Source organism: Puma concolor, chromosome C1, assembly GCF_028749965.1.
Source record: "Puma concolor isolate L17-30 chromosome C1, mPumCon1.1.hap2, whole genome shotgun sequence".
Classification (NCBI taxonomy): Eukaryota; Metazoa; Chordata; class Mammalia; order Carnivora; family Felidae; genus Puma; species Puma concolor.
In genome coordinates this window covers 18,880,643-18,904,614 of record NC_141674.1, presented here as the reverse complement: position 1 = coordinate 18,904,614, position 23,972 = coordinate 18,880,643, and the positions used below count along the sequence as shown (strand labels likewise).

General features: G+C 44.0%; 2 protein-coding genes across 3 annotated transcripts; one reads left to right on the top strand and one right to left on the bottom strand.

Moving 5' to 3' along the window:
• Positions 1-1,644: 1,644 nt before the first annotated feature.
• LOC112871809 (pre-mRNA-splicing factor SYF2-like) lies at positions 1,645-8,039 on the bottom strand. Of its 2 annotated transcripts, none has more exons than XM_025934859.2 (7): positions 7,917-8,039; positions 7,639-7,752; positions 4,395-4,520; positions 3,570-3,687; positions 3,391-3,481; positions 2,409-2,507; positions 1,645-1,890 (listed from the first exon to the last, which is right to left on the bottom strand). In XM_025934859.2, exons 1-7 carry the CDS (start codon positions 7,938-7,940, stop codon positions 1,725-1,727), a joined length of 738 nt encoding a protein of 245 aa, XP_025790644.1. In that variant the 5' UTR covers positions 7,941-8,039; the 3' UTR covers positions 1,645-1,724. The 2 variants fall into 2 exon arrangements, with proteins under 2 accessions (XP_025790644.1, XP_086572201.1); XM_086716075.1 differs by having other exon boundaries at positions 1,752-1,890; positions 2,409-2,559.
• Positions 8,040-15,338: 7,299 nt separating this feature from the next.
• Positions 15,339-22,383, top strand: SYF2 (SYF2 pre-mRNA splicing factor). Its single transcript, XM_025933812.2, has 7 exons — positions 15,339-15,429; positions 15,661-15,774; positions 17,951-18,076; positions 18,746-18,863; positions 19,211-19,301; positions 20,054-20,152; positions 21,173-22,383. Exons 1-7 carry the CDS (start codon positions 15,403-15,405, stop codon positions 21,336-21,338), a joined length of 741 nt encoding a protein of 246 aa, XP_025789597.1. The 5' UTR covers positions 15,339-15,402; the 3' UTR covers positions 21,339-22,383.
• Positions 22,384-23,972: the final 1,589 nt, after the last annotated feature.

Sequence of the window (23,972 nt, the reverse complement as noted above, 5' to 3'; positions counted from 1 at the left end):
TTGGAAAGCACATCCCTGTGTATAGGTTCAGGTGTTAACGCTTTTTTTCTTAAGGCGTAAACTAGAGAAATCGTGTTAACTCACAGTAGCATGCTGTTCTTTTGCCTTGTTTGCCGTAAACCTCTATTAAGTTTAGTAAAATGTCATCTTTAAGAGTGCTTACTTTTAATGCTTTCTTTATAAAAGTCCTCAAGATTTCCTTCAGGGATTTACACGCATTTGTTATTTTGACCTCTCCCATTTTCTACACTGGCCCTTTGTCCTTCGCCCTGCCCGTTGTTAGGATTCATCCTTGGCCTGCTTCTCCCTCTACAGGCTCTCTTGGCAACTTCCTCCACTGTCTGCCTTTAACTACCATCTACTAACCGAAGATCAATTTCCTGAGCTCTTTTCCAGTGCCTACCCCATCAGCTCTTCAAGATGAACTTTTCTTACCCTGAACTTATTACTGTGTATATTAATTGTTATGATTGCTATTGCCTGTTAGAATGGGTGACTTTGAACATCCAGTCACCTTCAGAGTAGTCCTCAAATCACACATCTCTTGCTTGAAGCAGCAGTGGCTGTTGGGAGTGCTTTTCTCCTTTAGAGAAATCTATTTTTCCTTTAAATCCAGGTTATTAGGACTTCTCTGAAACCTATCCCGACTAATCTTTCCTTCCTCTTTTCCCCTTAGTACTATGGTATATGTTTTCTTTGAAAATACTGGAGAACCTCATACAACTGGCAGATTATTACCTTTTTGAGAAGATTGGCAGGCAGCATGAGTATTTGTCTTGAATTGTTTTGAAAAGGAAGTCAAAGTTACTGTTTCTGTTTGCATTCTGCAGAGGCAAGTGTAAATAGTATGTACATCTGGATTTTTTTCTCTGCCTCCTACAAGCCTCTAGATGGGAGCATCTTTCATGTTCATAAATACTGGTTCACTAAACACTGGTGTGCCCAACTTACTGATCCCAGTCCTAATCTTTTTAGTCACGTAAACGGACACGATCTCTACTTTTATGGGATACTCCAGACGTTCAGGTTTTCCGTCCCTATTTCCCATAATTACTACTGAAACTACATGTCCTAATTAACAGTTGAAATAAGGTTAAGATTTCAACTAGGCTTTAAAAAAAGATTGTACTATGTATGTTTTACTAATACTTTGACCAAATGTTTTAATTTACCTTCTTCCAAGGAAATTTGCTTTTTGAAAATGGTGTATTTACAAAATGTCATTAGAGAATCAGGTTCCTACCTTCTGTGCTTGCCCCATAAATGTACGTGGGCCATGGGGTAGAGCATGGGATAGGCAAGCACCTGTTAATTGTGACTGCTGCCTGGTAGGGGGGCTGAAGGTGAATTTCCAGGAGCCACTGTCCCCTTCCTTTCACCACCTACCATAGCTTACAAGAGTTAGTACCAATTTAACATTCTATCTCTGAAGCTCCCAAGTTCAACTGTAGGTCAAGTCCAACAAGACGAATCTAAGGACGATGATGATTCTATTCACGTTTGTAACTAGGAATAAAGCCCAGCAGGATGCACACACGAAGCACACACTTTGAATACAGAAAACAAAAGACATATTTTTTTTCTGAAACAAGTGAATAATAAATATATATATAAGAGTGAAAATGAATAGCCATAGCACACATCTTTACAAATTATAAAAAGAGAGCTAATAGAGCCCTGATTTACTGTTATAATTTGACAGTCAAAACAGTTCCTGAAGGAGATTAGACTGCTGTTCCTCTTTCCAAATTCTGTTTAATTTCAGCTGTATATTTCCCATAGAATCTTTCTGCTTTCTTGTTGAATTTAGCATTCCTTTCATTAATGTAGTCGATGTCTGCATCATCATTATAAGGACGTCTCCGGCTATATTTGTCTCGTTTTTCAATTCTAGAGGAAGAAAAATTTATAACATTCAAAATTACTTTCTTTTTTGATATTAATAAAACCTGCTCAAATAGTTAAGAATATAAAATTCAGTAATGGAAACAAATATACAAAATTCCAAGCTGCTTTTTTTGTTCTCATAGTTAAGATGGAAGGCAGTATCGTTAGGAAATTCTATATAAAGAAATGGGTTCAGTGAGCTTTCCTGAATTTATAAGTCAATAGTACTTTACTTCAGATCTAGTCTTCAGATTGGGAAATAACCCAGGGTCATGTTGAAATACAAGGGCAGTGATATATTACACTACTTTCAGAGTTTATAGTATACTGCTGGTTCTGCCTAATAATTATCCTATTCAAAACAGAAATACACAAGTGATGGTCAATGGGACCACTCTTCAAACTAGTAATTCAAGTCCTCCTTACTCTCTACCCCATTGCTACAATTGAAGACCATGAAGTTATTTTTGTCAGGAGGCATGAAATCAGTACAAAGCTGAAGGCTGCATTATAGTACTTACTGCTTTTCCAAGTCTATGACCATCCTATCAATTTCTTCTGTGGAAGGCATGTGTGTTCCGTGAAGAAGACTGTTGGATGTTGGGTAGAACTCCTCTCCACTGAGAAAGAGCGGGGTGTAAGTAATGCCATAGAGATTCTATGCCATCAGAACTGGACAATGTTTAGTGGGCAAAAATGGAAATCTTTGTGATCAGAGTTGATTTCAAAGAAATAGAAATCAGACCTAAAAGAAGATATTTAAGAAATTGTATACTCCAGTACCCAAAAGAGGTGCCAGCTGAGGACCAGAGGCTAATGGACACAAAGGGAGGCCGAGTTCATACAAATGAAAGAGCTTGAATGAAAACATGGTGTCCTCTGCCCAACTTAGTGCTCTCTCCACACTGAAACAGTCTTGACCTTAAGCACACTACCTGTCTTAGGGAAAGAAAGTGTAGCTTAGCAATGCTTACTGCACAAGTGCACAGGTAAGGGACACAGAATAGCAACAATAATAATCATGAGGATGATGACACAGTACTATGTGTCAAACATTAAGTACGTTGTATGAACACATTTCATCTTCACAATAATCCTAGGAGATAAACACTACTATTATTTCCTGTATACAGATGAGGAAACAGGGAGAAAAACTGTATGACAGGTCTAGTAAGTGGTGGAACCAGAACTCAATGCCAGGAAGCAAAGCTCCAGAATCAGCACTCTTAAATGCAAGCCCTTCCAGTAACATAAAGAATACGCTATTGGGGTGCCTGGGTGACTCAGTCGGTTAAGCATCCAACTCTTGATTTTGGCTCAGGTCATGATCTCAGGGTCGTGGGGATCCCAGGGTGATGGGATTGAGCCCCATGTTGGGCTCCGTGCTGGGCATGGAGATTTAAGAGCATTTCTCCCTCTCTCTCTCTCTCTCCCCCCTGCTCACACTCTTTCTAAAAAAAAAAAACAACAACAAAAAAAACACATTAAGTCACACTGACTTACTGTTTTTCTCTCAGTCTTTCATATGTCTCCATGTCAGGTTTGATCTGCTTGGTCAGCCGATGATACTGGCGTAACTGGGCAGCAGCATAATCTAAAATGAGAGCCCAGACTGTTTTAGATGGGGCATTAGTAGCCCTGTTATTAAGAGGCACATTCAATGAAATAAAAGCCAGCTTTACCTGAGAATCCCAGGTCAGGGTTTTTCCTCTTCTTTTTCCTCTCCCATCTTTCCGCATCTTCCGCACTGATCTCCAGCAGCTTCACTTTCTCATAGTCTTCCCCTCTTGCGGCACATTCCTAAAAAGGGGGAAAAACATGACTGCTATCAAGACTGTAAGTTGATTAGCCTGAAAAGAAAACTGTGGAATTTGCTACGATCTCTAAAAAGTAATACGTCTGTAACGGCACCAAAAACAGCTGTGGTGGACACAGGTGTCTACTGAAATGCTTTCTCCCCTCCTTCCTGGGCTCAGGGCTGCCCATTTCCCAACCTCCCCTGCAGCTGGATCAGGCCAGGTCACTTGGGCTGCTCAACCAGGAACTGACACAGGGGAGACGCATGAGCTTTACGGTTTCTTAAAAAATTTTTTTTTCTTAACGTTTATTTATTATTGAGAGACAGAGAGAGACAGAGCATGAGCATGGGAGGGGCAGAGACAGGGGGAGACACAGAACCCGAAACAGACTCCAGGCTCCGAGCTGTCAGCACAGAGCCCGACGAGGGGCTCGAATTCACGGACCGCGAGATCATGACCTGAGCCCAAGTCGGACGCTCAACCGACTGAGCCACCCAGGCGCCCCTACAGTTTCTTATTGTTGGAGCTTTTGTTACTGTAGCTCACAGACACGTTGTTAAGTGTTCCACGTATTCTATTCTCACAGCTCTCTAAGGGGCAGCTGAGGAGACCGGAGCCAGAATGCTTACCCCCCATGCCCTACGCTGTCGTGACAAAACACAACACGCCCTGGAATCCACAGCTTGTTGAGGATCGGATTGTACTTACTTTTTTCTTTTCTTCTTCCTGTAACTCCCATTCGAGACGAGCTTTTTTAGCTTCCCAGTTTGCAGGCAATTTAAGTCTTTTGTCTTCCTCCACAACTTCTTGGTGGTTTAACTTTCGAGCTGCATTCTACCACCAGGACACAAAATTTGTCAGCCCAGGTATGGAAACAAATCTAAGTAGACATGACCTGTCTCCTAGTATGGCAGGCGTCCAAAGCAAACTTTCTGGATTTTATCCTGAAAGGAAGAGAGTCACTAGAGAATTTTACGCGGGGATCCGTGGTGGGGAATTTTAGGGAGCGGGAGATTAGGAGGTAAACACCTGTATCTACAGCTTTAAATATTCTTTTCCTACCTTCAAGGAACCGTGTGGTAGGGATGGAAAGAACGACGGTTTGGGAGTAAGAAGCCTGAGGGATATACCGACTTGACTCTCTCTGGCTGTGAGACGTAAGCAAGTTTTTTACGACCGGATGAAACTGGGCCTCCCACAGTATTGAGTTCCATGGTACAGAGTTACTCGAGAGGATGCTACATGCTACTGAATGCCACCAAATCACATACCGAGAGTCACACGCTATTTTCATCTCTTTAGTTCAAACTGGGTCCAAGACAAATTCTCAGTGACTAATGAGTTTAACACCTCCGAAAACACTTAAAACATATTTTTTATTTAAATGTTTATTTCTGAGAGAGAGAGAGAGAGAGAGAGAGAGAGAGAGTGAGTGAGTAGGGGAGGGGCAAGGAGAGAGGGGACAGAATCTCAAGCAGGCTCCGCGCTGTCAGCACAGGGCCCGACGCAAAGCTCGAACGCATGAACTGTAAGATCATGACCTGAGCCGAAACCAAGAGTCAGATGTTTAACCAACTGAGCCACCAGGTGCCCCATGAAAACACCTTTCTTAACACCTTTTAAAAACAAGTGGGGCAGGAGACACCATCAGAATGCAACCACAAAATCTTGACTGGAAAACTACAAAAAAACCAATCTTTTTACCAACCAAATTAAACAGAATGACTTCCCAGAACTCAAAACAAACAAAACACAAAACTCAAAGACAAAACAAAACCTAGAAACAGAAAAGATGAAAAGCAAACCTACAGATTAAAAAGACATAAAACTTTTAAATTACCATTGAAATAGTAATATTAAATTTAAATAGCAATTTAAAGAAAAACACTGAACAAGCAGACAGGTGGTCACATGTATAAACCATGAAGGTGATATGAGGACTCCAACCTAATTCCCCTATCGTTTATGAAGCTGAGAAAGTTTTTAGCTCAGAGTTAGTGGCAGAGTTAGGCCAAGACTCAAATTTCTTGATTTCTGACGCTTTCCCCTCCCCCCCTACCTATAAGTATTTTATTTTATTTTTTATTTATTTATTTATTTATTTATTTTTTAACGTTTTTATTTATTTTTGGGACAGAGAGAGACAGAGCATGAACGGGGGAGGGGCAGAGAGAGAGGGAGACACAGAATCGGAAACAGGCTCCAGGCTCTGAGCCGTCAGCCCAGAGCCCGACGCGGGGCTCGAACTCACGGACCGTGAGATCGTGACCTGGCTGAAGTCGGACGCTTAACCGACTGCGCCACCCAGGCGCCCCAATATTTTAATACCTCTTTAACAACAATACCATCATCACATTCCCCAAATCATTAATGCCTTAGTATCAAATATGCTGTAATGTTCATATTTCCCTGATGGTCTCAAGGCTTCATTATTTTGACAGTTTGAATTCAGACAAGTTCCATATATTGGGATTAGTCAATACATCTCCTAACGTTTATTTAATCTATACTTTCCTTCTCCATCTTTTTTTGCCCTCTGCTTTTTTGGGGACTGTGAAAATGATCAGGTTGACAGTCCTCTGTTTCTCAAAGTGCTAGTTGCCTTCCTATGATGTCCTTTCGCATACTCCGTTGACCCCTGTATTTACTGTAAATTTTAGGTCTGGTGGTTTCATTCAATTCAGGTTATTTTTAACAACTCTATTATATGGAACTAGTGTTCTATACTTCTACCAAGACACAAGCAATCTCTGATTTGCTCCCTTTTTGTGATGTTTGCAGTTACTGATTACCTAGATCCAGTGATTCGTTAAAGACTGCAAAAGGGTGAGGTTCAAATTGTATTATTCTTCACGCGTCATCCACCCTATTCTCTACAGAGGGTTTCAAATGAAGTATGTGTGTTTGACTAGTTTTCAGATGGAGTTCTTCTGGACAAATACGGGTAACTACGTTCCTCACGCATACCCTGTCTCCAGCTGCCTGCGGCCCCCCCCCCCCACCCTAATGAGGACTCTGCCTTTCTACTAGTTGCTACTGGTTGGAAACCTCTCTCTCCCATCTCCTCGTCTGATAATATCCTACTCATCTTTCAAGCAGCTTAGTTGTCCCATCAGTCTTTAGTTCTTTTTTTTTTTCCTTCTCTGTATTTGAGACACTTTGTTCCCCCCCTCTAAAATGGCATTTACAAGTCGTGGAGTCATTATAGGTTATGGACCTGCCTCCATAACCAGGCAGAAGACTTCTCCTATTTGCCAAAGTACCCGCACTATCTTGTTGGCTATGGCACATTAGAAGCTGGGGGGACGGTGGGGGTGGTGGGCACTTTTTGTACAAATGAATGAGTAGCCAACTTGCTGTGTGACAACAAACAAACTCCTTGGACCATTTCTGGTTCGCGATATCCCCCCTCCATAAAAAGAAGGGTTTGACAGAATCACGGGCTGACAGGAGGGTCCAGGGAGAGGTCGATTAAAAAGAAGAATACCAGGGGCACCTGGGTGGCTCAGTCAGTTGAGCATCTGACTTCGGCTCAGGTCATGATCTCATGGTTTGTGAGTTCGAGCCCCGCGTCGGGCTCTGTGCTGACCGCTCAGAGCCTGGAGCCGGCTTCAGATTCTGTCTCCCTCTCTCTCTGCCCCTCCCCCGCTCATGCTCTGTCTGTCTCTCTGTCAAAAGTAAATGAACATTAAAAAAAAATTAAAAAGAAGAATACCAATGTCTGGGTCGAGAAACTGATTAAATAGGACACTGGAAGTGAGGCCTAAGCATGAACATTTTTTAAAAGTTCTCCAAGTGATTCCAGTGTGCTCCCGGGGTTGCGGTTCGCCGGGAAAGATCTTCCTCTGCCCTGCGGGTCTGTCAGGCGCGCTGGTGCGGCTTCCCCGTCCCTCCGCAAACGCGCACAGGCCTGCCTGGGTGACGGGTCTCGGATGCCTCCGGGGCCACTCACCCGCTTCAGGTGCAGCTCCCGGAATTTGCGCAGCCTCTGTTCGCGCTTCTGGGCGGCCAGCTCCGTGGCCGCAGCTGGGGGCAGCTCCCCTTCTTCCGCGCAGTCCGCCGGCACCTGCGGCGAGGAGGACCCGCTGGAGCCGGGGCGGCCCAGGCCGATTCCCCCCGCCGGCCCCACGGTGTGTGCGCCTCCCTCTCTGGCATCGCCTCGACGTCTAGGCCAAACCTCTACCTGCAGACGCTCCTATCCCAGACCCCTGGACAAAGCCTGCCACCCACCTTATCCTCAGCCTCCGCAGCCATCACCCGACAGCGCCTTATCCTCCACACTTCCGGCGACAACAAACAACTTTTCTGACTCTCTTGCTCACTTCCGGCGGCCAGGCGCCACAGGTTTCCGGAGAAACCCCTCACCTTTCTGCTGCTTTGGGACATGAGGAACCAATCCCCGCCCGCCGCAGCCCCGGGTGGTGTCCGATTGGGCCAGGCCTGTGCGCAGGCGCCTTGAGTGGAGCCACCAGGTCGACGTGGGTAAAACCGGAGACTGGGCGTCAACGGCGTTGGGGAGGTAAAGAGGAGGAAGAGGGAAAAAAGGGAATAAGCCACCAAATGTATGAGAAAGCGACCTAGAGCATAGGTTGTGGCCGTCAACTGGCCAGCCTTGTTGTTCAAATTTCTGAGTAACGAATCGAAAAAAAGGAACAGATTGGGGGTTATTTGGGATCTCGAGCATCTTCATGATGCGGTAAGATTTCTTGGATTAATTTGAGGCTTTGACTTTCTTCGGAAAATTCTGCACAGAACGCCGTTCTTTGTACATCTGTCCATTCATTCAATAATGAACTGTATAATCGCTCTTATTTATTGACAAATTATTCTTTGGTTCATCATCTATGAAAAATAATACAGCAATACCCATGTCAACATAGCAGCTTGAGGACAAATTAGATAATATGGATGAAGTATCTGTGACTAGTCACCTGACCCGCAGCAAATGATGAGAACTGCTGATTTTTAATCAGTTGGCATTAGATGTGTCCCCTCCTGTCTGAGATTTTCTTAAGTGTCTTTCTTCAGGAAAGCCCTAACCACCACCACCTGAAGGGTCAGTGTCCCTCTTGTAGCTCTTCATGCTTTCTGCTTTGTTGCGTTTACTTAAGTGTAATTAAATAAGTGTGGAATTACTTGTTTGATGCTGTTGATTTAAATGAGACAGGTTTCTTAACCAGCTATAAAGCAGCAAATGTAGGCCTTTGTTTTTTTCTGTATCATGAATGAATTGACAGAGGAGTCTTACAAGTATTTCTATTCTTTAGGAACACAGAAATGTCAGTGGCAAAATTATTTTCAGTAAGATCACATCAGAATTAACAGGTTTTGCAAAATATTTTGTCAGAGCCCTAGAAACCAAAACCAAGTACTTAAGGAGAGTTTAATGAAAGGGCTGTTTACAAAGCTGTAGACTGGGTTAAGAGAAACCAGCAAAAGAAAGTGAAGCCTTCCGGGGCTAGAAGCAGGGGGAAGCCATTCCTACCCCTAATCCTAAAGAGGCAAGGGAAGGACAGGATGGGGGAGGGTCTTCAGACAGAGGCTGTGAGTAAAGAAATGCAACCATAATCCAGGCAGGGAATAAGTATCCTGACCTCATTTCTCCCAGACTTCTCTTCTGTAGATGCCACTCATTGGCAGGACCCAATGAGAAGAGAGCAATAAACAAGAGGGCTTATTGATGTAGTCCATTCAGGCCAGCATTTGTGGGTGTTCTGCACCCACAAATGGGTGGGTGGACACTGGAGGAGGGTGGTTGTAAAGGAGCAAACAAAATACCCAGCACAGTTCTTTTCACGGGCCATGGTAACAATTTCATAGTGTTTTGAAGTCTTTAAAAAAAAATTTTTTTTTAACATTTACTTATTTTTGAGAGACAGAGACAGAGCATGAGCGGGGGAGGGGCAGAGAGAGATGGAGACACAGAATCCAAAGCAGGCTCTGGGCTCTGACCTGTCAGCCCAGAGTTGATGTGGGGCTCGAACCCACAAACTGTGAGATCATGACCTGAACTGAAGTCAGATGCTCAACCGACTGAGCCACCCAGGTGCCCCTATAGTGTTTTGAAGTCTTAAAGAATTCTTTGTTCAAGTTGTATTTACATGGATTTAGTAAAAAGAAAGAGTTGCGTGGACAATTGAAAATTTCCAGGATGATAGAAGATCTTCCACTCTATGTGCTATTCTTACAATGTGACATTGACACGCCTCAAGGAAAGGTATGACCTATGTCCCTATCCTTGAATATGTGACTATGGAGGAAATGGCACTATGTGACTTCTGAGGCAAAGTCATAAAAGGTGAAACAGATTCCACCTGGTTCTCTTGGGATCCATTTTTTCCCCCTGAGTTTCTATTTATTTCTTTAGTGATCTCTACACCCAACGTGGGGCTCAAACTCACAACCCTGAGATCAAGAATTGCATGCCCTTCCAACTGAGCCAGCCAAGTGCCCTGAGATGCTTGTTTCTTTGAACCCAGCCACCATTCTTTGAGGAAGCCCAGGCCAAATGGAGAGGTCATGTAGGACTGGGGTAACTCTTAGGGAGTGCAATTTGGCAATATCTATACAAATTACAATGGCATTTACTCTTTGGCCCAGCTATTACATTATTGCAGTTGTCGTACAGACCCGTGTTGGTCTTCGTGTCTCTATGTCAAAATTCCTAAAGCGTTACCTTCACGTTTGTGAACAAAGAGGAAGAAGGACAGTTGATCATTGGGGTGCCCCAGAGCAGGGATGGAGTGAGCTGTTTCACCTCCTCAAAAGCCTGTGGTTGGTTTTTGAGGAAACCAGTGGAAGGGCTCTAGGTTGGAGTGCCTTAAGTAAGATATTTAAAGATTGAGCAATAGCAGAGAAATTAGGAATCCCACTTCAGCAATATCCAGCTGGTCCCAGGAATCCCCACAACTGTTGTTTGGTTTGATGAAGGGGAAAGGAGCTAATGCTTCTTATTTCAGGATTGAAGAGAAAATCCATGTCTGCTAATGACATATCCCAAATATTTAACTTGGGGCATTTTATTTATTTTTACATTTTTTCCCAATGTTTATTCTTTTTTGAGAGAGAGAGAGAGAATAAGCAGGGGAGGGGCAGAGAGAGAAGGAGACCCAGCATCCAAAGCAGACTCCAGGCTCTTAGCTGTCAGCCCAGAGCCTGATGCGGGGCTCGAGCTCACGAACCGTGAGATCATGACCTGAGCTGAAGTCGGATGCTTAACCGGCTGAGCCACCCAGGCGCCCCTATTTTTTTTCTAATTTATTTTTTTCTCCACCTCCACCCCCATCCTCCGGGTTGGGGCATTTAAAATTTTTATTTTTGAGAGAGAGAGAGACAGAGTGCAAGCTGGGGAGGGAATTTAGGGCATTTTAACTTGTAATTTTTTCTTTTGCTACCTTCGTCCTTTTTTAGCTATTTTAACAGGTGGATACTGTCAATTGGACCCACTCTTTATGGAGGGGAGCAAAGAAGAGGTGCACATCTTAGAATAAGTAGAATTTTGCGGGAAGGTTACATCAGTGACATCTGCTTTTAAGATTTGGGGAAAATAAGTAGGGCTCTCAGTGTAACCTCGAGATCTAACTGTCCAGGTATATTTTTTTTCCTTCCCAGCTGATGGCAAACAAAAATTGGCTCTCTGCGTCCATAGGCGTACTGAAGAGGGCACTACACCAATCCACTACTGTGATTTGCTGTCTGGGGGGATAGCGGAGAATAAAGTGTGAGGGCGAGGCACGAGTGCGTGGTGTGAACAACAATGTTATTTAGTGCTCCGAGGTCCTGTACAAACCTCCATCCTCCACCACGAGGTTTTGGTATGGGAAGAATTGGCATTTTATAAGGACTCGTGCATGGAATAATCAAACCTATATATATATTCCTCAATTATAGGCTTAATCCCTTTCAATGGCTTCAGACTGTGTAATGTCAGGGAGTGGTTTGGAATGATCAATCTGATCATCCGGATGGAAGGGGCAGAGTGTATATGCGTCTGATGTCAGCAGGACTTGGACCAAAGGGTGTCAGGGACAGTGTCCAGGGCGGTGGTGGTGGTGGTGGGGGGGGTGCTATAGGTTTTGAATTACAGAAAAGCAAGGTATTGATGGAGGCTCCTTTTGTGTAGAATTTTTTGTGTGCTGTTTTGCTATTTCCAAAAACACCCTCTGTCTCCCCCTCCCCAACTTTCTAAGAAATCTCTACACCCAACATGGGGCTTGAACTCATGACCCTGAAATCAAGAGTTGGGTGCTCCGCTGACTAAGCCAACCAGGCACCCACTTTTGATTTATTTATTTATTTCACTTTTAAAAAGTATTTATTTATTTTGAGAGAGAGAGAGAGAGAGAGAGAGAGAGAGAGAGAGAGAGAGAGGAAGAGAATCCCAAGCAGGCTCTGCCCTGATGCAAGGCTCCTTCTCACAAATGGTGAGGTCATGACCTGAGCTGAAATCAAGAGTCAGGAGCTCAACATACTGGGCCACCCAGGCTCCCCAGACTTTTTTTTAAAAAAGGATTTACCCTTTTTGAGAGAAGGAAATGTGTGCCTGATAAGTCTCAAGAAAATTGTGGCCTAACAGGTGAATTCCTATTCAGGGACCAGAAGGAATCCATGAGTGCCTTGTAAAGGCCCCAGCTGAAAAAGGGATAGGTTAGGATTTAAAAACTGTCCTGGGGTATTAGCCACTCCCACCATTTGTAGTGTTTCTGTACTCTGAGGAAGCAGGACAGAGAGGCTGGTGGGTTTGAAAACTGATGGTGTTGCTCCCATGACCATAAGAGCTCCTGTCACCTCATTCCCAGTAATAAGATTTATTTCCCCTAAGGTGTGAGTTTGAAGTCATGGGAAGACCCCCTCCTGTCTTCAGAGCCACCCTGTTCTGCCATATGATCATTCTTCCCCAGCTGCTAGTATCCTTAGAGGGGAAAGTGCTCTGAGGCTCTTGCCACTGACTTTGTCTGGACGTTTTGCAGCAAGCCTCTTCCAACGGCCAGGTTCTTCTGCAGTAATTGCAAACACCTTTGACATGAGAAAGACCCTGAAGATTTTGGGAATTTCTGGGGATTGTTAATTGTTGTAATTGGAGACACATGATCTGAGAAGCTTGGACTTGTGTGTCCTTTCTTTTTCGCTGCTCATTCTGTGGTGCGAGATAATTGATCAGCCAAATTAACCAGATCATGAGGCTCCATAGTGGCCCGGCTGAGTTGTTGTCATTTAACTAAAGTACTGAGTTCACCTTCTAACCTGTTAGCAATGATGGAGTTAAATTAAAAGGAGATTTCATGGTTAATTTTGTCAATATCAGAGTATTGTTTAAAAGTTTTTTCCTGTCTATCATAACAATCAAAATCAGGTTCATCTGGCTGTGGAGTACATTGCTGAATTTTTCTCTAATCTGTAGTCTTTGGAAAAACCCAGGAATAGTTTTATGTAATTCTTCAGTTGGCTTAAAAGCTTCTGTGTTTTTTTTTTTCCTGTAGCCTTTTCACTTAGAAAAATCATCCAAATACTATGTGTAGCCTAGTTTTCCCATCCATTCTCTTGCATGGCCACCATTCACAAGCATATAGATAAGTCAATAAAGGTTACAATAACCAGGTTCACAGATCTAAATAACTAAGTTGAATTCCTTAGCAAATCCTGGAGGGTCTTCAAAGGCACTGGCAAGCCCTTGGAAATGGCTTGTAATTCTGCCTTAGTCCAAGGAGAATAACTAACTGATGACGTTTCAGAGCCTCCTTCATTAGGTTTAACTTTAGAAGGAGTTTTGGATGACAGGAGGATCTAGGGGAACCCGTGGGATGTCATTATAGAATGGGAGTTCAGCTAGGCTGGGATTTTGTATGGGTGGAGAGCGGAGGGAGAAGGTTGAAGACGAGCAACAAGGGTTAGCTCAGAAGACTCCACAAGCTTTCCTAGTTTAGATCCTCTCTGGAAGTGGTTACAGTTAGCTTTAGAAAGTTTAGCGTTATTATAAGGAAGGAAGTTTAGAATTATTTAATTCTTGGACACTCCAAATCCCAATTTAAATAATGCCTCCCACCCTAGATGCTTGGTTTTGTTTTCATTTTCCAGTTGTGCATGCAAATACATTAATTTTGGAATCTCCAAAGATGCCCAAAGTGGCCATTGTAACAAGTCATTTTCAGTCAGATTGGGCCAACGAGCCAGAAACTTACAAGAAATGGACCCACAAGACTTGAACATAAATACACCTGGGCTTCCAGACAGGGGCTGGTCTCCAGCAGCCATCTTTGAAACCAAACACCCAACTGAGTAATGAATCACCAGAGAAGAGAGCGTATCTCTGTAAATCAAAGAGATAGAAACTGGCACCAGAAAGGCACCTCAACCAAAAATGGGAGATTGGGAACCAAGAAGATTTGCCACCAGAACTCAGAGCCGGTTGGGGAGAAGGCAGAGCACAATTTGCTCAGGAGGGTACCCTTCCTGAAATCCAACTGCGGCCTGGCGCAGGAGTCAGAGTGGTTTGTTACTTCCATCCCACACCATTCTGACACCAGAAATGTTAAATGAGAGGGGCGCCTGGGTGGCTCAGTGGGTTAAGTGTCTGACTTCAGCTCAGGTCATGATCACGGCTCCTGAGTTCAGGCTCTGTGCTGACAGCTCAGGACCTGGATGCTGCTTCAGATTCTGTGTCTCCCTCTCTGCCCTCCTCGGTGCTTACATACAAAAAAAAAAAAAAAAAAAAAAAAAAGAAAAGAAAAAGAAAAAAGTTAACCGAGGAAAATGAGGCAAAATTAAAAAGTACAAAGGCCTTTATTTGGGGTCTCAGAATTGCAATTCGGGCAGCACAGAAAAATGTGTCCCTTGTGTGGGGAAAGCAAGGGATTTTTATGAGAAAGGGGAAGGGGGACAATCACATGACTTGGATAAAAAAAAAAAGTCAATTGGTATTAACAGGCTGAACGGCTTTTGGTTACATTTTGATGGACTGATTTATTGCTGTTCATAACGAAAACTACTCCTAGTATGCGTTAATTACTCTGTCTTCGTAAAGTCCACACTGACAGTTTTATGGGGGCAGACGCCAGTACCCCTGTTGTCTTTAGGAACGACTTGCTCCTAAGACAGTTGCTGTTTCTGGCCCAGTCCAAGGGTCTTTCTGCTCAGTTCCAGAGTTCGTTAGCTGTTTGTTTTATAAAGGAAAATGGAGCTTCTCTCAAAATGGAGTCTCTCACGTCCAGAAACATTATACAATTCTACAGTGGGGGAAAAGGAGAAGGCACAGAAGAGAAAAATATCTCACACTACCCAAGAGAATTAAAATGCTGCCACGTGACAGTACCAAGGGCCTACGTGAGCCAAGGTAGTCAGGGGACGCCTGCCTCGCAGGAGGTGACACTGAGGCTAAGCGCCGAATGGGAAACACGTTTCATTCGAGGGAGTAGCACGCAATCGGGACGACCTTCTACCAGGAACCCTTCGCAGCCACTCGCTTCTGAGAGCTTCCGGGCCTCTTCTTCCCGCCTCACCCCTCCCCGCCCTTGCCTCTGCGGCCTTTTGCGGCTGCGCAAGCCCCTACCCAATCGAAAGCTTCCTACTGCTGAAAGGGGCAGGGATTGGTCCCAAGTTCCAGAGACGGCCAGGAAGGGGCGGGGCTCATGGTACGTTTTTAATATGTATCGGCGGGGCGGGACAAAGGCAGACGGAAGTGTTGTGTGTTGTTGCCGGAAGTGGCGAGGGAAAGTTTGTGATGGCGGCTACAGTTTTAGCCGAAAAGGTAAGTTCCGCGGGCTCTGCCCAAGGATTTTTGTGTGTGGGGGGGCTCTGGGGGACGGCAAAGGCCAGAGGCTGAGGAGATGTCTGGGTGCCGGGCCAGGGAGGCGCGGACACCTAGGTCGGGATTGGAGTGAGGGCCTGGCCCGGCCGCTCGGGACCGGCGGGGAATCGGCCAGGGTAGTACGGGAAAAGCCGAGCCGACCCCTCCCGCAGCGGGTCTTTCTCGCCGCAGGTGCCGGTGGACAGCGCGGAGGAGGGGGAGCAGCCCCTGGCGACGGCGGCGGAGCTGGCCGCGCAGAAGCGCGAACAGAGGCTTCGCAAATTCCGGGAGCTGCACCTGAAGCGGGTGAGTAGCCCGGGAGGCACCTGAGGCTGGTCACCCCGTGCCCGTTCGTGGACGTACCGGGAAGCTGCAAAAGCGTGCTTGGCAGATCGTCTGAGTGGAATGAAATATCTATCCCGGTGCTTCTCAACCCTGGCAACAGATTGAAGTCACTTTTGAAAATACACACAACCCTCCTCCCACCCGCTTCTGATTTAACTCATCTGGGCTGGGTTTGGGAGTCTCTATTAACTAACGGCCTCCCTGCTGTGTAACAATTCGTTTTACCTAGGGGATATGTAGAGCTGGGGAAGAAAAACTCCTCCAGTGTTAGTAAGAGAGCTGGTTGCCTGTTCCTTCAAAGATGATCAGCAAATCTCTGCAAGCCTGTAATGTCAGTGGCTCACCTAGTTGGTGGGGAACTAGATGATTCAGATACGGCTTTTGCTCTTAAGGAGAGGAGACAGCTTTATAGCCAGGGCGTGCTAACGTGAGGAACAGAGTGCCCTGGGAGTGCAGAGGAGAGATGGATACAGTTTGAGGGGTTCCTGGGAGTGCCTCCCATAAGAGGTGACACCTAAACTGCTGTTGGAAAGATGTATAAGGTATTACCAGGCAAAGAAGCTGGAGGAACAAATGCAAGTAAGGAGATTCATAGCGGAGCTAAGAGTCCAGCAAACAACTGGCTGCAGTGGGAGCTGAGGAAGGAAAAAGCGGCTCCAGCCTGTTTCAACTTAGGGAGCCTGACTGCCAGCTTGGCTGTGGCCTCACAAACCTCCCACATCACTCTGACTGGTGGCGTGAGACAAACAAGACCGGTCAAACCACAGAAATGACCCCACATTCCCCTCTTCTGCTCACACCAGTGACTGTTAGGACCAGTGACAGCGTTAGTCCCCCCCCCCCCCCCCCCGTTAATCCTGTAGAAGAACCTACGACACCTGGTGGTCGAATGCCCTGCCTTTCTGACGGTGTCTAATCCAGAGCACAACCACACGCTCCTGAGCCTTATGCCCCTGCCCCAGTCACCTGACACAAACCTAAATCCTGTAGCTAGCCCCTCTTTAACACCCCTCACTGGAATGCCCACAGCGCCCGTGGTTTGCCGTCTCCTTCAGTGCAGCGAACACAACTTTGGCTGCAGGGTGAGCTCTTGGTGTCTTCAACCGGAGGGCGTTGCCAGAGCCAAGGGTACGAGGATGTAAGAGGGATGGTAGTTCCGAGCAGTGCCTCTCTTTGTCCAGAGAACATTAATAAAGGATTAAACACACTGAAGTGTTTACTCGGAGGGACTGTGTAAAATATATGTGGTTGGAAATTAGGAGACCTGGCTTCCTGGACTAACGGCCACCAACCTGTGACCTGAGAAACATCTAGCTTACGTTGTCCTTAAGATGATATGCTTATTATGCCTTGTGCAGTTAGGTTCATTTTTTTTTCTAAGTCTGTTTTTTAAGAGCGCACACGCATGTGCGAGGTGGGGAGGGGCAGAGAGGGAACGCCAAGCAGGCTCCATACTGTGAGTGCAGAGCCTCACGCGGGGCTCGATCCTACGAACCTTGAGATCGAAACTAAGAGTCAGCTGCTCAGCTGACTAAGCCACCCAGGGACCCCAGTTAAGTTCATCTTAAATCACACTCTTCATACAGTAATTAAAATGGAAAATACCTTTCCTTTGCCATAATGTAAACTATTAAGATATTTAAAAAAGAGGAGGGGCTTGGAAAAGGTTAGAGATATTAAGATCGGTGCTAAAGCCCTCAGCCCCAAGTTGAGGCTTTTTCCTTGAGTTAATCAGGATTAAAAGAGAATTGAAAGTAGAATATCTTTCTCCTCATATGATGTAATATTATTTCTTGCCATCTAAAGTCTCCTTAAGTACGCCTTCTTCACGTTTTGAACCTTGTCCGATCAACCCTAAGTGCAAAGGGGTCACGTGGCTAAATGGAGGCACAGCTGACCTTAAACTCCAGGCCTCTGGAAAAGCAAACCCAGTGCAGCCCAACACATTTCTTGACTGTGCACATACAGACCTAAGTAGGCTGTTCCCTTGCTTAAAATCCTTTGGCCGTCTCTTGCTTTTAGATAACACAGCATCCCCTTGTTAATGTGACTTACTTGACCTTCTCAAAGTGTGCAAGATTTTGTTTGGATTTATTTTTGTGTCTCAGCTGACGGACCTTTTGTGTCACGGTTTTAGAATGAGGCTCGCAAATTGAATCACCAAGAAGTTGTTGAAGAAGATAAAAGACTCAAGTTACCTGCTAACTGGGAAGCCAGAAAGGCCCGTCTGGAATGGGAACTGCAGGAAGAAGAAAAGAAGAAGGTTAGGATCTACTCTGCTGTCTCCATAAGTTGTTTCTTCAGTTATTCTGTTGAATCAAGACAGTAAGAGCCAGCCTGCTGGAGTCCACGTGGTGGTTCTGCTTTTTACTAGTAGCAACACTTTGGGGAGTTGTTGAACCTCTCTGTGCCTCTGTTTTCTGAACTGTAAAATGGGGACTGTAATAATTATTTGAGTTAATTACGAATTAAATGAGTCAGTAGGGGCGCCTGGTGGCTCCATCGGTTCAGTGTCCCACTTCGACTCAGGTCATGATCTTGGGGTCTGTGAGTTCGAGCCCCGCGTCGGGCTCTGTGCTGACAGCTCAGAGCCTGGAGCCTGATTCGGATTCTGTGTCTTCCTCTCTCTCTGCCCCTCCCCCGCTCATGCACGCTCTCTCTCTCTCAAAAATAAATAAAGATTAAAAATAAAAATAAAAAAAATGATTCAGTGCGTGTAAAACATTTAAAAGGGGGTCTGACACCTGAGAAACATTGAATATGTATTTTAAATTGATGCACTCACTTCTTACATACCATAGTAGATGCCCAGATTTGCTTCAAGTATTAATCATTATTTTTTCCTTGATATTTTTATTCCACGTTGATTTAAAATTGATCAAATAATTGCTTTTGTCATAACTGCAGGAATTAACATTTTCTTTCTTTTTAGGAATGTGCCGCAAGAGGGGAAGACTATGAGAAAGTGAAGCTGCTGGAGATCAGTGCGGAAGACGCGGAAAGATGGGAGAGGAAAAAGAAGAGGAAAAACCCTGACCTGGGATTCTCAGGTAAAGCTGTTATTTTCTTGAATGGCCCTGTTAGGTAAGCATTACCTTTAGTGTTTCTGGTTTTAAGAAAGGATACGCCCCTTCACGGAATATTCTCCCAAGAGGCTTGAACCCGAGAAAAATACAAACAGGTCTCATTAGGGCAGAAGTAAAAAAGGCTGTACTTTAATCACCTGGATTTTTTTTTTTTATTCTTTGTGGTAAGATAAAAGCCTGTATTATCAGCACCTTCAGGACAGACGCTCTGCTTAGTGTCTTGTGCAAATATTACTAATAATTTTGATATTCTGTGGATCGTAATGACGAAACAGGGAAATAGATTTCTCTGACTCTCCTTTTATCTTTAGATTATGCTGCTGCCCAGTTACGTCAATATCATCGGCTGACCAAACAGATCAAACCTGACATGGAATCGTATGAGAGACTGAGAGAAAAACAGTAAGTTGACAGGAACGATGCAAGCCCTGTTTTCATTCTGAAGGGACATAGGGGTGTGTGTGTGTGTGTGTGTGTGTTGTGTATACATACACAGACGCATAAAGACAAACACACGCGAATGTTTGGGTACCAGTTATCAACATCTGCCTCAGAATACTTTCTGGCCTTCACAGTACCATTTATTGCTCACTCCACAGCAGGTAAACTTACCACCTTGTTATTTTTCCAGCCGGGCGTTCAGTTTAACAACCAGATTATCATAGTTACTCAGATATTTTAAGAGGCCGAATGCCCAGCTGGGTGAACTTTTTCTGCAGATACTTTAGGCTTTGTGGACGCTCTGGTCTCTGTCACAACCGCTCCGCCCTGCTGGTGTGATGTGAAGGCAGCCGTGGAGGAGTCATGAACAAATGGGTGTGGCTGGGGCCCAGTGAAATGTGTGCCAGACCAGGTGGTATAGTTTGCTGAACCCTTCCCATTAGTGGGAAGAGAAATAACCTGAACCGAGAAGCAAGTCCTTTAACCTCTGGCCCTTGGCTCTTTCATCTGTAGAATGAAGGTGTTGGAGGAGGTGGGTGATGTCTTAGGTCCCTTCCAATTCTAAATTTTCTTTAAAAAAAAAAAAAAAAAAGTTGGGATCCCACAGTAAATATATGTATGCATTTTATCACTCGCCATGAATGGTGGTTCAGTTTGAAATTTGAAAATGTGGAACTGTGTAGTGTCACTCTAAAACTATTCTGTTTTTTCAGTGGAGAAGAGTTTTTCCCAACATCCAACAGTCTTCTTCACGGAACACACGTGCCTTCCACAGAGGAGGTTGATAGGATGGTCACAGATCTGGAAAAGCAGTGAGTACTCAGTACAGCGGCCGGAAGTTTTAAACGTTTAATGACAAAATGGACAGAGGGTGCAGAGAGAGAATTGAAAGGGCGGATATCGTGCTTGCTCATTCTGACTCAGCATCTGTAGTGATTTTGGGGACAGACAGCAAGTGTGAGTTGAGTCCGTGCGATTTGGGATGGAGATGCCAACTGTTGCTGAAATTGAGTTGTTATAATCAGGAAAGCAGGAAAAGGTCCAAAGAAAATTATTCTTCTTTAAGGGCTTTTATCTTCATAACCAGTTCATTATTCGAAGAAGTACAAATGTTCTAGTAAATGTACCTTTGTTATATTTGTGTTTCTTAATACTGATATGGGTGAATATTAGGCAGAGCAGAATGAATTTATATTTTAGGAGTTAATACATGTAAACATATGTTACATATGTGATATATATATTAAAATTCGGGGCACCTGGGTGGCTCAGTTGCTTAAGCATCCGGCTTTGGCTCAGGTCGTGATCTCATAGTTAGTGAGTTCGAGCCCCGCATCGAGCTCTGTGCCGACAGCTCAGAGCCTGGAGCCTGCTTCGAATTCTGTGTCTCCCTCTCTCTCTGCCTCTCCCCTACTCACACTGTGTCTCTGTCTCTTGCTTGCAAAAATAAACATTAAAAAGAATAGTACATAGTACATATGTATAGTATCTGGTACATTTGTGCTCCATGTTAGCTGTGGTTATTAGTAATATAAATACTGTAATTATTTTTTAAAGTAGAATTTCATGTGTCCCGTTGCTGACAATGTATCGCTGCTCTTTTAGAAGAATTCCGAAGACGAGTTTGTATTTATTGAATTTCAGGGTTCATACCCAGGGCTGTGCCGTCAACTAGCAATTTCAGCCTGATGTTGACGAAAACTGCCCCCAACCCCAAGCCCCAAGCGGGCTATTCTAAGTGTACTGGTTCTCTTTATAACTATCTGGCCATGTTTTATTAGGATAAAAAAAGAAGGCAATTTTGAATCCTGTAAATTTTCTTCTTCCACCAGAATCGAAAAACGAGACAAATACAGCCGGAGACGTCCTTATAATGATGATGCAGACATCGACTACATTAATGAAAGGAATGCTAAATTCAACAAGAAAGCAGAAAGATTCTATGGGAAATATACGGCTGAAATTAAACAGAATTTGGAAAGAGGAACAGCGGTCTAATCCCTTCAGGAACTGTTAGGAACTTTTTAAAAGTTTGACAATGCTGGCAAATTGAAGTTCTCTTCAAAGTTTTATCAGGAAACCAGCAGTCATTCTACGATGCCTTCCTCATCAGCATTTGGAAATAAATGTTTTTCTTAAACATATACTTCCATGTATATTCCCCTATTTCTGTGCTTGGATAGAAGATGCATTTTAAGATGTAGTGTACTTGGTCTGTAAAAATCTACTTTGTATAAATACTAATTATTTTTCTATGTATTTTAAACGTATATGACTAATCTTTGAAGCGTTTGGGCTTCAGATGATCGGCAGCATACGTAAATGCCGTCATTGTTGCTTTGAATATTGTTAAGAATTTGACAAAATCTAGAGCCGGACTCGGCAACCTTTTGAGCTTGTAGACTCCGAAGCTAAGTACAGCGAGGAGGAAGGAAGGTGGCCATGGCTACTGGAGGGCTCTGTCTGCCCATGGCTGCTTAGGACCAAGTTCAGGAAGCAGCAGAACTGTCTTCTATGAATATTGACATATACAGTTCCTTTTATAAAAAGCAAATATCCTATGGAATAGAATCCCTACTAAACACTAAAACATTTAAAACAAGTAAGTGTGTGTGTGTGTATATATATATATATATATATATATATATGTATATATATACACACATACATACTCGTGTGTACGTATATATATATATGCTGAAGTCTGTGCTTTCGCTGTATAAACATTAAAAAATTTTTCATTTATGGGGAATTCAAGACAGTCAATAGAAGACAGAATAATACAATCAATCCCGTATACCCAGTGTCTCTCTTCAGGAATCATCAACTAGCCAGCCTGTTTCCTCTTCATTTCTATCTACTTTCTCCTCCATGAGTCCCATGTGACTTTGAAGCAAATATTAGATGTATAATTTTGTCTGTAAATATTTTAGTACCTGAAAGATAAAGACTGTTATTATCACAACAATAGTTTTAAGAAAAGTCCAGAGAGACAGATTGGTATGGCTTTTTCTAGGTGTTGAATAAAATGCTGAATACCTAATGAGGGGCATTCCAAATCTGAAAATTTCATAAATATATCAGCATTTGTTTTTAAAGACAATTTAATACCACTGGTGATTATTCCCTTCTGACACGTATGTAGCCGTTGGGATCCCTGGGTGGCTCAGTTGGTTAAGCGTTCAACTCTTTTGATTTTGGCTCAGGTCATGATCTCATGGTCATGGGATCAAGTCCTGCATCAGGCCCTGTGCTAAACCTGCCTAAGATTCTCTGCCTTCCCCTGTGCGTGTGTGGTGCACATATGCTCTCTTAAAAAAAAAAAAATCATGTAGCACATTCTATTTTTGTATTCGTTTCTGCTTCTAGCATTTGTGCAGTTAATCAGGTCTGATCACAGGGCCTCGATACTGCCTCTGAGAATATATTGAATATGTTTCTACTTCCATTTAAACTATCTTGTTTAAGTGTTTGGTCCTGAATATTACAATAGCCAAAAAAAAAAAAAAAAAAGTCAAAACATTGTCAAATGTATTTAAAAGCATAGTTCACTATAAGCCAGCAAAGTTTATTCTAAGAATGCAAGAATAGCTTTGTAGACCTATTAGCTGCCTTTCCAATATCAATCACCTGTTCTTTGTTACCGACCAGAACCCTGATTATTTTGGTGAATTTGTGGTGAAATTTCTAGCTAACCGTTAGCTTCTCCAGATGGAACTACTGACGGTCAAATGTTAGAGTTCTGGCTAATAAGACGTCATCCAACTTATTCTGAGAAACCTTTTGCTTTCTTGGTAAGGGAGTTGCCACTCCCTGCTTCCTCCTCCTTTCTTCCTGCTTGGAACGGAGACATGAGGCCTGGAGTTGTAGCAGCCATCTTGTGCCATGAGGTAACCCGCAGGAGCACAAAAGTGCTGGGATGTGGAGCAGAGCTTGAGTCCCTGGTGGCATTGCCGAGTAGCCCTAGGTGCCTACATCTCGTCTTCCTGTTTCTCACCACTGAATAAGTTGATGACCGATGCGTGGTTCAATTTCCGGACACCTGTTGATGGATATTACATATACAAAAGTCAATATGCATATATAAACATATAAGTACCTAGGGATGGAGATGCGAGGCGATAGAATAATCATAAAAATTAGATATTCAGACAGGAACTTAATGAGAAGGAACAAGACCTGAAGAAAATAAAATCCAATTGAAGGAGTGAACAGGAGACTTCTACCTGCAACCCAGATGGAGTGACCAGAAACGGATTTACCTTGCCACTTGAAACAAACAAAAGGATAGTGGGTATGAAACAAGTTTTCAAAGTAGTGGGAATCAGGCAAGGAAGGCCAGTGGTCCCTAAGAGAGGAAGTAAGGGTAGCCTTATGATCACCCCAGCCCTACTGTCTTTAGATACTTCCAGGCTGTGGTGTGGGAAGGGAGAACCCCGGTGGAGCCCAGAGACTCCCTTGGTTGAGGAGATTGAGCTGGAAGTCTGGGGAGACCTCAGTGGCGAGAGCTCACAGTACCGAGTACGGGAGAGGAGGGAGCCACACACACAACTCTGCCCCCTCAAGTGTGAGGCTGAGCACGATCTGCATGTGTGTGAGCTGATGATGGGGGAGGAAAAAGAACCACCTGAA